A 13,917-nucleotide genomic window follows, 5' to 3' on the forward strand; every position below is an offset into this window, starting at 1 on the left:
CCCCATCTTTTTCTTACAGAAGAGTATCAGGGCCATGCAGGAGAAAAAATATTTGAGAGGGAAAGATTTTTTTTTTTGTACACTTCGAGAAAAAAGTCGAAAGGTCGAAAAAAAAGTTGAAATGTCGAGATTATTGTTGAAATACAATTTCATGAATAAAGTCGAAATTTCTCCTTTCTTCTCAACATTTCAACTTATTCACGAAATTTTGACTTTATTCTTGAAATTGTACTTCAACATTATTCTCAACATTTCAACTTTTTTCTCAATATTTAAACTTTTTTCTCAACATTTCGACTTTTTTCTCGAAATGTTGAAGTACAATTTCAAGAATAAAGTTGAAATTTCATGAATAAAGTTGAAATTTCATGAATAAAGTCGAAATTTTGCCCTTTTTCTCAACATTTCAACTTTATTCACGAAATTTTGACTTTATTCTTGAAATTGTATTTCAACATTAATCTCGACATTTCAACTTTTTTCTCGAAGAGCACAATAAAAAAAAATCTTCCCCTCAAATATTTTTTCTCCTGCAAGGCCCTGACTCTTCCGTATCAGGTGATAAAGGTAAAGGTTTGATTTAGTTATAGTTTTCGTTAACAGCAGCGTCACCTGCGTCTCGTAGCGCAGCAGCAGCTCGTACTCCATGGAGAACGGAATGTTGCTGATCTGGAACTCCAGAGTTCCTCCTTCGGGGACCAGAGCAAAGCCCAGGTCGGTCCAGGTGGCGGGACGACCCGGCTGGTGCTCCCGGGTCTCCACTGTGCTGCCCTGCGGGTACAAACAAACAAATAAATATATAAACAATCACTTCTTCATACGACGTTCTCTAGAAGTGCTGGATCCAGGAAGCCTCACCCCTCCCATGGTGGCGAACTCGGCCTCGTACAGGAAGTGGTCCAGGGCCATGAAGAAGTACCCAGAATCCACCTGGGTGCACTGGCGGCCGGTCATGTGACTGCGGCAGCGACACTGGCCGTTGTCCATGGAGCAGCTGAGAAAACACAGTACGTTACCACGGTGATGGAGGCCTCGTAACCATGGTGATGGAGGCCTCGTAACCACGGTGATGGAGGCCTCGTAACCACGGTGATGGAAGCCTCGTAACCACGGTGATGGAAGCCTCGTAACCACGGTGATGGAAGCCTCGTAACCACGGTGATGGAAGCCTCGTAACCACGGTGATGGAGGCCTCGTAACCACGGTGATGGAGGCCTCGTAACCACGGTGATGGAGGCCTCGTAACCACGGTGATGGAAGCCTCGTAACCATGGTGATGGAAGCCTCGTAACCATGGTGCTGATGGTCACCACGGTTACGGTGAGGATAATGATGGTCACCACGGTTACGGGTCGGAATATTTACACACTGACTGATTTACTGGTTAATTACAGACTCAATAAAACCTCATTAACGTCACTGAAATAGACTGATCCAAGGGAGGAGGGTGCACTCTTTAATTATCCATCCATCCATCCATCCATCCATCCATCAATCAATCTATTCATCCATCATCCATCCATCCATCCATCCATCCATCCATCCATCCATCCATCCATCCATCAGTGGATCAGTGATCTCCACATCCATGGTTCTACACTCAGGATGGAAATCCAGCACCTGAAACTGCACATTAAAAACCAAACATCTCCAAACTCCACCATCTCCGTGTGTAGCTGCAGCGGCGCCACCTACTGGTTGTCTAGCGCCCCCCCGACGTCGCACTCGCAGCCTCTGCAGCCGTTCAGGTCGTGGTTCAGGCCCCAGTGCTCGGGCTGCAGACGGACAGAGAGACAGACGACAGCAGCGTTAACTGACAGACAGCTGAACAATCATAACTCAAACCAACGTCGGTCCTGGTTCTGCATTTACGAAGATCTCCTACCTGTGACTGAATTTAAAGCTCTAATGAAAACAGTGGAGTCTGTCTTTATGCAAGTGTTTTAATTAATTATGTCTTTATGTCATTCATTTATTTGTTGCTTTTTTTTAAATTCTGTAACTATGTTGCTGCTATCTTGGCCAGGTCTTGCTTGTAAAAGAGACGCACGATCTCAATGGGACTAACCTGGTTAAATAAAGGCTAAATAAAAAAAATATTGTTATCATTATTATTATGAATAATATTATAATTGACAGCAGTGGTCTCATTCTGCTCTAAACAAACCAGAAAAACCTGATCGGGACTACCGGTAATCCCTAAAAAACACTGTAGTGGCCGTTGTCTACTTGCAAAATTCATGATATATTAGATAATTTGTCTTCGTGCTGTATTTATTATTATTAGTGGTGGGACTCAATTAAAAAAAATATCTAATTAATTAGAGGCTTTGTAATTAATTAATCCCAATTAATCGCATATCAATATTTGACAGGAGAAGCAACATTTTTCAATTTAAATGGATTTTGGTATATGACTGAAATATTGAATTGACACATAAATGAGCTTAAACAACTAAATTGTGTTAATTTTGATAACTAAGTGTTTCACATAAAGTGCAATATGAATAATAGGAATATGATTGCGTTGTCCACAAGGTACAAACTTAAATTCAAGTTAGCTATATTCAAGTTTTTTAGGACTTTTTGTAAACTTTCTATGTCTGAAACACGTTTGTTTTTGTTTAGTAAAATTAAAAAATTCCGGTGATAGGCAAATTCTTCCTTGCACAATTTGCACACAACTGTGCTTTTATCCAGGTTTCCACTCGGTAGTTTTTTAAAACTAAAATTTCCGCCCACTGAACGCAGCAGTAAAAAGTAAATTGTGATTAAATGTGTTATTTTTTTTGGTCGCGTTATTTTTCTGTAATTAATTAATCGTAATTAAATTAAAGTCCCAGCCCTAATTATTATTATTATTATTATTAATGACAGCAGTGGTCTCGTTCTGCTCTAAACGAACCAAAAAAACCTGATCGGGACTAATCCCTAGTCGTGTCGCAGCACCAACCGACGGAGGGCCGGTAAATGTGAGCAGTGAGGACCTCGGAGCTTTAGTCTCAGATAAAAGTACCGCGCTCGGAAATAAACATTGTTGCCGTGACGAGGCGGCGGCGCAGTGATCTCCAGGATCTACTTTGGGAGCGGGTCCAGGCCGGACCATGTTAGGGCGGCTGTAACTCACACCGACCCACCGGACAAGCCTCAAATCCCTGGATAAATTTAGGCCCAGGACCCGGCGGAGCTCGCATTCCTGCCCTCACTATTCCTGGATGAGCGGCTCCGGGACCAGAGACGACTCGTGACAGGAAGCTCATAAAAGCAGCGAGGCGCCGAGAGGAGCCGGGGGGAAGAACAGGTGGAGGGACGAGGAGAGAAGTGGGGCAGGAAATGAGATGAAGGAATGGGGATGAAGAGAGATCTGTGTGGGAGCTGGAACAGTTTCACATTGATGCTCAACGACTGCAGCGACGCGTCGATGACGCCACGAACGCGTGGGTCACCAAAACAAACAAACCTCCTCACAGCAACAAAGTCCTGCAAAAAGCCCCAAAGAACAGCCCAAAGTTGATACCAGACCAGCATGTTGAAGCCCCCTTTTGTCTCTCGTGGGCGGGACAATAATAATTACAAAAACGAAGGTCACATGATCAGATTATGGTCTGTATCAGCTCGTACATTTAATGTTTTCTGGTCATAATTCCGTTTACCGGCAGCTTTAGCAGAAGCTAAAATGCCACCAGAAAATGCTTCCTACCAAAAACAAATGTTTTTTTAGTTCCACCCAGGTTCCTTTCGTTATTAGACTTTTTAATAGGGCTGTCAGTTAAGCGCGTTAATTAAATTAATTAATTACACTGCTAATTAAAGCGTTATGAAAATGAATGCAATTAATTATGAGTGGCAAAATGTGTGAGTATTTAAAATTTGGTCCATTGAGGGACCCGTAGACCACGACTTCCCTCCTGCTGCTGGTCAAACTAACAAAGCAGTGAGCTGGACGACTCAGGGGAGACTCAGCAAATCTTTGCCAGGACCTTTGAACGGCAAGTTTATGTATAAAAAGAAAGAAGACGGGACTATCAACAAGAACGCAGTGATTTGTACATTTTATAAAAAAGAATTTTCCTATCAGCGGAGCTGCTCCAGCCTGAATTATCAATTAAACGCTAAACATGTGGCAAGTTCCACTGTAAACATTACAGCTACTAGTACTAGCGTGAGCTCACTTCACCAACCCCCGAATGAGCAAAGCCACGACAGAAAAACTGACAAACTCAATTGCAAAGTGGGTTGCTGCTGATTTCAATCCTGGAAGACGATCAAAGAGGAATGGTGTCATAACCAAACCGTATTAAAACCACTCCTCCAGGACAACGTGCACAGATACACGACCAACTGAACATTTTTCTTTTGAATTTCATTTATGAAACACACTTCACCAATAAAAATGTGGATTTCAAATCTTCTCTTCTTAGTGTATTCAATTGATTAGTCATGAACTGCAATTTTGTAATGTCCTAGAATTCAAATTCTTTGAAATTTGGGGACCTTTAGCAGATATGAGATTAAAATGCGATTAATTAGATTAATTATAAATCCTGTAATTAATTAGATTAATTTTTTTTAATCGCCTGACATCACTACTTTTTAATGTAATAAAAATATTGAATTTAGTGTGAAACTGCCCTGTTTTATCAAAATGTGTTTTTTTTCCTACAGTTTTTTATAGTTTATTTACTTTTTTCTTAGTGTTATTTTTGACACATTTGGATAATATGCAGTCCAACAAAACACTGTTAAAACAGGCCTTTTTATTTTGTATAATTTTATCCTATGTTTATTTTGCTGTGAAAAACTAAACTAAAATAAAACTAAATAAACTATATTATTAACGATTGTTGATATTTATCTGATAGATTCTGGTTTTAATTAATGGAACAGCCCGAGGCGGCGTCTCTCACCAGACACTGGTCGCAGCTCCGTCCCGTCACGAGCCGTTTGCAGAAACAGTCTCCGCTGACCGGGTCACACTGGGAGCTGATGGACACGGTTCCCCGGGGGTCGCACTGGCAGGCTGGGGGGAGGAGAGGTTAGAGGGGGGGAACAGGTGAGTTTGAGGAGAACAGGTGAGGAGGACAGAGAACAGGTGAGGAGAACAGTAGAGATGCACCGATCGATCGGCCCCTGATCGGGATCGGGCCGATAATGGCCCTATCGGCTTTGATCGGAGATCGGAAAATAATAGTTCAGAGCGGCCGATCTGATGACGTTTACAACAACAAACCACTGCCCGCGCGGGCGTTCCCGCATCTCAGACCGAGCGGTCCTGAGGGAGCGTGGCCGGCCTCGCCGGTGCAGGAGTTTTACAATGTCTGAAAAGGACAACAAATTTGCAGTTTGCAAAGTGTGTCCAAAGGAGAAACCACGAGGAGGAATGTTATAAAATAATTTCAACACAACGAAGCTGATAAGACATTTGAAAGTTCTTCACACGGACTATATTGAGTTTTCAAAGTTGGCTGCAGCAGAAAAAAAGGGAGAGAAAGAAAGAACCGCGCAGCAACGGCACTAACTCAGCTGTAACAGAGACTTATAAACGACAGGAAGAAAAATAAAGAACTACATCGTAAGGTAATGAATTCACATGTGTGCTGCTGTGTCGTAAATATTTCAATGATGAAATCCTCGGAGTTTTACCAGACTATATACGATCCAAACCCTCACGCAGGACGACAGTCGTGTCAGTCGCTTCAGGAGTGACATGTGGAGCTCTAGTGTGAAGAATTTTGCTTCACTCACAAGAGTTCCCTCACACGCGGCTGATGCTACCGCTAAAGCTTTCACAAAGTTTAATAATTCATAATTCATTTTTATTTTAAGATTTAATTCCTCTTTCCAAAGGAAAACTAAGGTTTATAGTTTGCAACTTGTATCAACCATAGAGAGTGACATGTCTGCTGTTGTCTGTGTTGGTTCATGTTGTACATAATTATTACCACAGAAAAGCTAAAGATAGTAAACTACACTTACTCTTTGTAAGCCGAGTTTACACCTAATCTCCTAATTTTTATACCTAATAATACAATGTCAGTGTTGTGTACATGAGACAACAATATTGACAAATTTATGGATTTCACGCTGTGATCGGCAGATACTGATTTTCGAGATCGGTGATCGGCCCTCAGAATCCTGATCGGTTCATCTCTAGAGAACAGGTGAGTATTACAGGTGAGCTCAGGTTCAGACTCACGCTGGCAGCCCTGCAGGTTGTCGGCGCTGAGCCCGAAGAACCCGGTCCTGCACTTGTCGCAGCGCGGCCCCTCCACGTTGCTCTTGCAGCGGCAGCGACCCGCCTCTGAGCCCAGGACCGTGTCGGTGCCGCCGTCGCAGAGGCCGCCGTCCTGGGAGCCGTCGGGGTCGCAGTCGCACGCTGGGGGGAGGAGGAGGGGGGGTTAGCTGCAGGGCATTCTGGGAAACCGAGACGCTGCACCTCAAACCTCAAACTACCACCACCGGGCCCGGGTCGCCCCACTCCGGCGGGTGCTGTTACCCCCCTGCCACTGGCGCACAGCCATGGAAAATAGCAAAAGTTGTTCCTTTGTCTAAGAATTTAGCAGCATGTTGATGTTATTGATCATTCTTTGTTATTAGACAAGTTGAAACATTATGGCTTTACAGTTACTGCACTGAAATGGATGGAAAGCTACCTAATAAACAGGAAACAAATAGTATATTTTAATGGCAGTGCATCAAAAATGAGAGATGTCACATGTGGAGTTCCACAGGGGAACTGTTTAGGACCATTATTATTCTCTATATTTATTAATGAGTTGCCCTTTGTTTTAAAGAAATCTAACATTGATACATATGCGGATGATTCTACAATTTATGCTACTGCTCCTCTAATAGGTGAATTGAATGACATATTCCTTTGTTCTAAGTATCAATTTAAACCTGAACTAATACTAATATTGAATGTAAATAATATTTCAGTTGAACAGGTTTCTGAGACAAAGGTGTTGGGTGTAATTTTAGATCATAATCTGTCATAATCTGTCAGGATCCAAACAAACTAATCCTGTAGTTTGCAAAATGGGACGAGGCTGGTGTCACTAGTGAGAAGAATTTCAAAAAATGTATCTGGATGTTAGGAGACAGGTTTTGAATGCTTTGGTTTTGTCCCAACTGGATTATTGTTTTGTAGTTTGGTCAAATACTTCAGTTAATTGGTTTCCATTATTTTGCAAAACTGGAGAATTTTTCCAAAGGGGACCAATGAGTATCTTTATTTTCGAACTTGTGCCTTATATGTTTGTATGTATGTATGGATACATATATACCGTATTTTCGCGACCATATGGCGCACTGTGTGGAAAGGCGCACCCTCAGTTTTGTGTGTCATTTTTGGTTTTAAAACACACATACGGCGCACCGACCCAAAAGGCGCCGTCTACGGAGACGGAGCTGCACACACACACGCTGCAAAACACACACGCGCTAAAAATACAGCGGAAGCAAAACTTAGTTTGATATTTTATTTCACTTTTCACATCAATCAAACCCTTCAAAGGTTCATATTCTGTTTCTGCATTAAAGAATTAAAAAAAAACACCGGGTCGCCGCACATAAACCTGTCTCAGCCACCCGATCATCTCCTCATCCATCCAGCCCTTTTCATTTCACTCTGGCTGGAAAAGTCTGTTTAGGCAACGCTTTTCTTTTAAAAATCACCATAGTCGGCAGTTTCTGTCCATCAGCGTGGCAGCCAAGCACAAGACTAAATAAACTTTTCATACCCCGTTGTGCTGCGGATCCCGACCGCGGCGGTCCCGGGTCCCGCTCCCAGTCTGCTCCCCCACGCTGGACCGGGTCCCGGGTCCCGGTCCGCCCCCCCACGCGCTGGTCCCGCGGCGGTCCCGGGTCCCGCGTCCCGGGACCCTCGCGCTGGACCCGCTCACACACGCGCTGTCGGGGAGCCGGTACCGGGTTGTATGCGACAGGAGCTCCGTTAATTCAGCTGCGCCAGTCCGAATTTCCAGACCTGTCTCAGCTTCTTGATCATCATCATCCCTTCATCCAGCCCCCTCTTTTCATTCGCCCTTATAATGACTCCGGCTGGAAACGTCTTATGCAAAGTTTTTCTTTTAAAAATCACCATAGGTTTCTGTCCATCAGCTGCGCCAGGCAAGCACCACATAAACCAGTAAGTGTGTGTGTCGCGCCGCGAACACACCCGCGCATGTCGGGATCCGGTACCGGGTTTGTAACCGACAGATTTGGCTGCAAATTTCGGAGTGTGAAGCTGATCCGACCTGAGACGTACCCCAGAAATCTCTGCTCCCAAAGCGGCCGGGAACCAGGTCATCGGACCCCGTTTGGGGAACCAGGAAGTCGGGCTGCAGCAGCGCCCATCACCGCGGCTTTAACCGGGGAAAGTCACCGGTTCCGACCGGCCGGGACCGGAGGAACCCACATGGACTTGTAGTAGGGGCTCCCGGGGAAAGAGCACCGGCATTTCAGCCGGATCTGCAGCGGGAATGCGGCGATCAGACCCGCAAACCCACGGCAGGTGCATCCTCCCGACATGCAAAACACACGCGCGCTGCAGAACACACACACACAAGTGTGCTTATTTAAATAGAGCGAAGCAAAACTTAGTTTGATTGTATTTTATTTCACTTTACACATCAAGCAAATCCTTAAAAGTTTTCATCATCTGTTTCGCATTAAACAGCTCAGTGGAGTCTCATTCACGTCGCAACTCACGGGGGCTTCACCCGCCCCCTTCTCCCTTTACCGTTGGTGGCCGGCCTTACATTACCGTAATTCAGGTAATAGACACGGCGCACCGTTTCTTAAGGCGCCCGGCAGATTTAAAAAAAAAAAATTAAAAAAAATGTGCGCCTTATGGTCGCGAAAATACGGTAGTTTGATATTGTTGTTGCTGCCATTATTTTTTTATTTTTTTTTAATCATTTTATTTATTTACCTATTTTCTAATAGGTAATATATTTATTTAATTTTAATCTCCCTTAACGCATGATTTTTATTTTTTATATTTATTTTTTCCCTGGGGCAATTGTGGAGAGGGAGAGAATGTGGGTAGAATGGAGATTGTGAATGTGAAGATGTTAATTGTGAAAATTATTGTGAAATAAAAAAAATAAATACTTCAGAGCTTAAGGCCGGATTGAGGCAGGATTTATGAAAAAAATTTGTATACGTTTTAAGTTTTCTAGTAATAATGTCAGATGAAGCGTTCCAAACCAAAAAGAATGAGCCCTCTAGTGTATCTCTCCGTTGCCTTGAACAGGCTGTGTGCTGCAAAATGTGCTGCAATTCCGGGCCGGAATTTCCCGCGCTGTCCTGTGGATGTGACGTCACATGACGCTGCATGCGCGTTCTCCCCGTTCTCCCGTGCCGGCTTCACTGTTGGCTGCAGTACCCCCAACGCCCGTCGTGGTGAAGGGTGGCGCTAGAGAGTCTCATTTCTTTAAAGGAGCCTCATGCTCCTTTAAGAACCCCCCCCCCCACTCACCCAGACAGACCCGTGGGTCCCTGATGTCCCGGCTCGGGTCCTTGTAGTAGAAGGGTTTGCAGGTCTCACAGTTCCTCCCGGCCGTGTTGTGCTGGCAGTCGTCGCAGACGCCCCCGCTGCCGTTACCGGTGGCCAGAAACACGGCCATGTCGAAGTGGCACCGGCTGGAGTGGCCGTTGCAGTTGCATTCTGGGAAGAGAGAGACGGAGGTCGTTAGAGACAAACCACTCGGGCATATAAAGGTTCCTTTCGTGATTAAGGATAATTAACAAAAATTTATAAAAATACGTAATTTAGTGTGTTAGTGCTGTTTTATCCAAATATGTTATTTTTAACACATTTCATTAACATGCACTGTGTTTTTTGTTTTATGTTATGTTTTGTAATTTTTTACAGGAGAAGTTTTTTTGGACTGTTTAGAGCAAAACATTGCTAGAATTAAGGGGATTTTGATCTAAACAAGACATGGAAAAACTTATTCATGCATTCATTTTCAGTAGGTTGGATTATTGCAATGGCATCTTTACAGGCCTTAACAAGAAATCAATCAGGCAGCTGCAGCTGATCCAGAACGCTGCTGTCAGAGTCCTTACAAACACCAGGAAACTGGACCATATTACACCGGTCATGAAATCACTACACTGGCTTCCAGTTAGTCAAAGGATAGAGTTTAAAATCTCACTGCTGGTCTACAAAGCACTGAATGGTCTTGGACCAAAATACATGGTTGATCTGTTAGTTGCTATGAAGCTCCCAGACCCCTGAGGTTCATCTGGATCTGGTTTGTTGTGGTTCCAGAACCAGAACCAAGCAAGGTGAGGCAGCGTTCAGTTATTCTGCTCCTCACCGGTGGAACAAACTTCCTGTAGACCTGAGGTCTGCTGCAACTGTAGATCCTTTAAATCAGGGTTAAAAACATTACTGTTTACTCAAGCGTACTCTTAAATTAAACTTACCTGCTGTATTCTACTGCCCTTATTTTTAACAGATTGTGCTTTTTATTATTTTACTTCTTTTCTTATCATCTTATTCAATCAACTTTGTTATTTACTGTCTAATTATGTCGAATTATTTACTGTCTAATTATGTCTTGCCGCTTTTAATGTCAATGTAAAGCACTTTGAATTACCTTGTGTTGAATTGTGCTATACAAATAAATTTGCCTTGCCTTGCCTAGAGTAAACAGGCCTTTTTTATTTTGTATAATTTTATTCTATATTTTTATTTTGCTGTGCAAAACTGTGTCTAATAAACTATATTATTAAAGATTTTTAATATTTATTTGATACATTATGGTTTTTATTAATTGAACAACAGGATAATAATAATAATAATCGTCCAATTACTCCTTAGATTAGTCGACTAATCAATAAAATAATCAGTCCTAGACCCGAGACCCGAGTCTCGGGGTCCGTGTCCTGAGACCTGAGTTCCAAGTCACAAGGCCGGAGTCCCGAGTCCTGAGACCCGAATCCCAAGACCCGAATCTTGAGTCCTGATCCCTCTTGTCTCGAGTCCCGAGACAAGAGGCCCAAGACCCGGGTCCCAAGGCCCAAGTGCTGAGACCCGAGTACAGAGTCTCGAGTCGTTGGAGACTCGTCCCTCCTAGTCTCGTCTGGTCTGGTTGGACTCACTCTTGCAGGCGTGGGTGTTCCGTCCCTCCGCCGGCCTCCAGGGGAGGTCGTTGTAGAAGTCGTCACACAGCTCACAGTTCAGCCCCTTGGTGTTGTGGTTGCAGACGCAGCGCCCGTGAACCTGGGGGAACATAAATGTTTCACTTGAAGCTTATTTAGAATAAATAAATGTGCTTTAATTCACTTTTGTTTTCATTTAGACTATTATAGGAATTACATACATAGGAATGTCCACAGCATTTCAGTGTCAACAAAGGTAGAACTGTCAGATTCTGAGCACATTATTGTAGTTTGTAAGTGGTTATTTTAGATTTCTTGCAAATATGTCTTGAAATGTAACCTCGGTTGGGCTGGTGGGACAGCGGAGGAAAATGTCCCATATTTTTAAATCCAAAACTTGACGGATAAGCCGGTCCTGGTTCTGGACCGAGCTGCTGCACTTACACCCGGCTCCTTATATGCCTGTTTTAAATCTCATCTTAAAACTCATATTCACTAACATATAACTCACCATGATTGTTTTATTTTGTGTGTGTGTATATATATATATATATATATATATATACATACACACACATACACACATATATCTTTTGTTTTTTGTATAGAAATTAAATTAATTTTGATTATAATGAAATAGAGTTTAATAGAATTTAATAATAAAAATAGAATTTAATACGTTTTTACTTCTTCCTACTCCTTTTCGAGCATGTTAATTATGATGGACGCATGCTTTTATTTATATTTAAGTCTTTTTGTTTTCTTATTTACATTTATTTATTATTGATTATTATTGTTTTGTTTTGTTTTCACTACTGTTTCATGTTCGAAATAAAATTTCAATTCAATTCAATTTTATTTATGTGTTTCATGTTTCACGTTGTCCTGTTTTGTTTTTGTTTTCCTTTCGCTCGTCCATCTGTTGTTGTTTATAAAGTTTTTAAAATTGGTTTAATTCACCGTACGAATTGTTACAGATTACTTTTGTAACTTTTGTAATACTACTATTTGACCCGGTTTCTTGCTGGCTGCTAGCAATATTTTGAGTAGGCACTTATCACGCACCAATAAATGGCGTGCGATGTTGCCCAAAAAAAATAACGGAGAAAGAGCAATCAATTACATCACCAAAAATATTTTGTATTCCCTGTATGATCTCTTGCCAATATGGCAGAATAGCTGGGCTGCTCCAAAATATATGACAATTATCTGCCAGCTGTTCTCCACAGTTCCTCCAGCATAGACCCCTGCCCGTCTCCCCTGTCTGCTTACATTTTAACTTAGGGGTTATGAAATACCTAACTAAACTCCGCCAGCAGAAATCTCGCCAGAGACCGGAGCTGGTAGAGCCAGACTGCACAGAGCACATGTTCAACCAGTCTTCTTCTGTGATGACAATTCCAGATTCTTTCTCCCATTTTAATCTAATCTTATCTGTTGAGTGATTTTTGGTAGATTGAATACGGGAGTACAGTTTTGAGACAAGTTTCTTATTGTTGCCATTTTTATACATGTCAATAAACATGTCAATTAAATTGGCGTCACATTTTTCTGTTGGTTTTATCTCATCATTAAAATAAGTCCTGGTTTGAAGGTACCTAAAGAAATCATTTTTTTCTAAACCCTACGTATCTGAGATTTTCTGGAAGCTATCAAATTCTCCCTTCGACGATATTAAGCAATAGCAGGTGACACCCATTCTGTGCCAGTGATTAAACGTCCCATCAATCCTCGCTGGCTCAAAGTCAGGGTCGAAAGCAACCCATCTCAACTGTTTAGACTGTCTTTGGAGTAATGGTGATTTACATTCCTTTGCCCTTACTTTTTAACAACTTGTGCTTTTTATTATTTTACCTCTTTTCTTATCATTTTATTTCATTTTATTTGTTATTTACTGTTTAATTGTGTGTTGCTGCTTTTAATGTTGATGTAAAGCACTTTGAATTACCTTGTGTTGAATTGTGCTGTACAGATAAACTTCCCTTGCCTTAAAAGTGTTTTCTAAAGAAACTTGTGTTGTTTCCCCCTCACCATGCCCTCGATGTCTCCCCGGATGCCGTCGATGGGCGCGCACTCGGACGCGTGTCCGTAGCAGAAGCAGTTCCCGCGGACGACCAGCTCGTACACGGCGTAGTAATACTTCTCCTTGATCTCGGCCCGCGGGTCCAGCAGGTTGTCCCCCAGCGTGTGCAGCTTGGTGAAGTTCACCCTCAGGTTGGTGATCTTCAGCTGGTCTGGTGGGAGGAGGAGGAGAAGAGGTGAATAACGGGAACAGAGGTGAACAAACCAACCCCGTTTTTCAGAAAGCATGCAGCAACATTAGCAGCTAACGACGGGAGATGAGGAACCCCGAGCAGGGATGGAGGAACGGTCCGATCCTTCACATCTCCTTCTCTCCGTGATGAAATGTGTTCAAACTTCCTCCTAAAAACTGATCAGGAAGGAAAGACGCCTTCAAACATCGTTCTGATCTCCGGACGGAAGAAACTCCAGGAACGATGGAGGATGATGGAAGTTGGTCCTGGTGTCCGGTTGGGATTAAAGGGGACCTATTATGAAAACCAGGTTTTTTCTGTCTTTAACATATATAAAGTGGTCTCCCCTCAGCAACTCAGAGAAGGAGGAAACAACCAAATTCTGCAGTGTCTGTACAGCCGCCCGGATGATCCGTCCAGTGTGATGTGGATCTACGAGCCAATAAGATTCTGCTCCTGTCGTTACGGAACCAAAATGCAAACCACGCCCACAACTGTAAAAGCGTGTAACTGCATACGAGTGTCCGACTATCGTAGCACTGCG

General features: G+C 42.8%; 1 protein-coding gene across 2 annotated transcripts in view; it reads right to left on the bottom strand.

Annotated features, from left to right (window-relative positions):
- Positions 1–13,917, bottom strand: part of lamb2 (laminin, beta 2 (laminin S)) — a 90,225-nt gene that overhangs the window by 33,969 nt on the left and 42,339 nt on the right. For both annotated transcript variants that reach the window (XM_061736845.1, XM_061736844.1), the window contains exons 8-15: positions 13,150–13,352; positions 11,119–11,239; positions 9,485–9,673; positions 6,197–6,376; positions 4,908–5,020; positions 1,696–1,775; positions 859–994; positions 613–771 (exon numbers count right to left, since the gene is read on the bottom strand). In XM_061736845.1, the coding sequence (XP_061592829.1) occupies positions 613–771; positions 859–994; positions 1,696–1,775; positions 4,908–5,020; positions 6,197–6,376; positions 9,485–9,673; positions 11,119–11,239; positions 13,150–13,352 (1,181 nt within the window). The remainder of the gene's footprint in view (positions 1–612; positions 772–858; positions 995–1,695; positions 1,776–4,907; positions 5,021–6,196; positions 6,377–9,484; positions 9,674–11,118; positions 11,240–13,149; positions 13,353–13,917) is intronic.

Source organism: Cololabis saira, chromosome 12 (assembly GCF_033807715.1).
Source record: "Cololabis saira isolate AMF1-May2022 chromosome 12, fColSai1.1, whole genome shotgun sequence".
NCBI classification, from domain to species: Eukaryota; Metazoa; Chordata; class Actinopteri; order Beloniformes; family Belonidae; genus Cololabis; species Cololabis saira.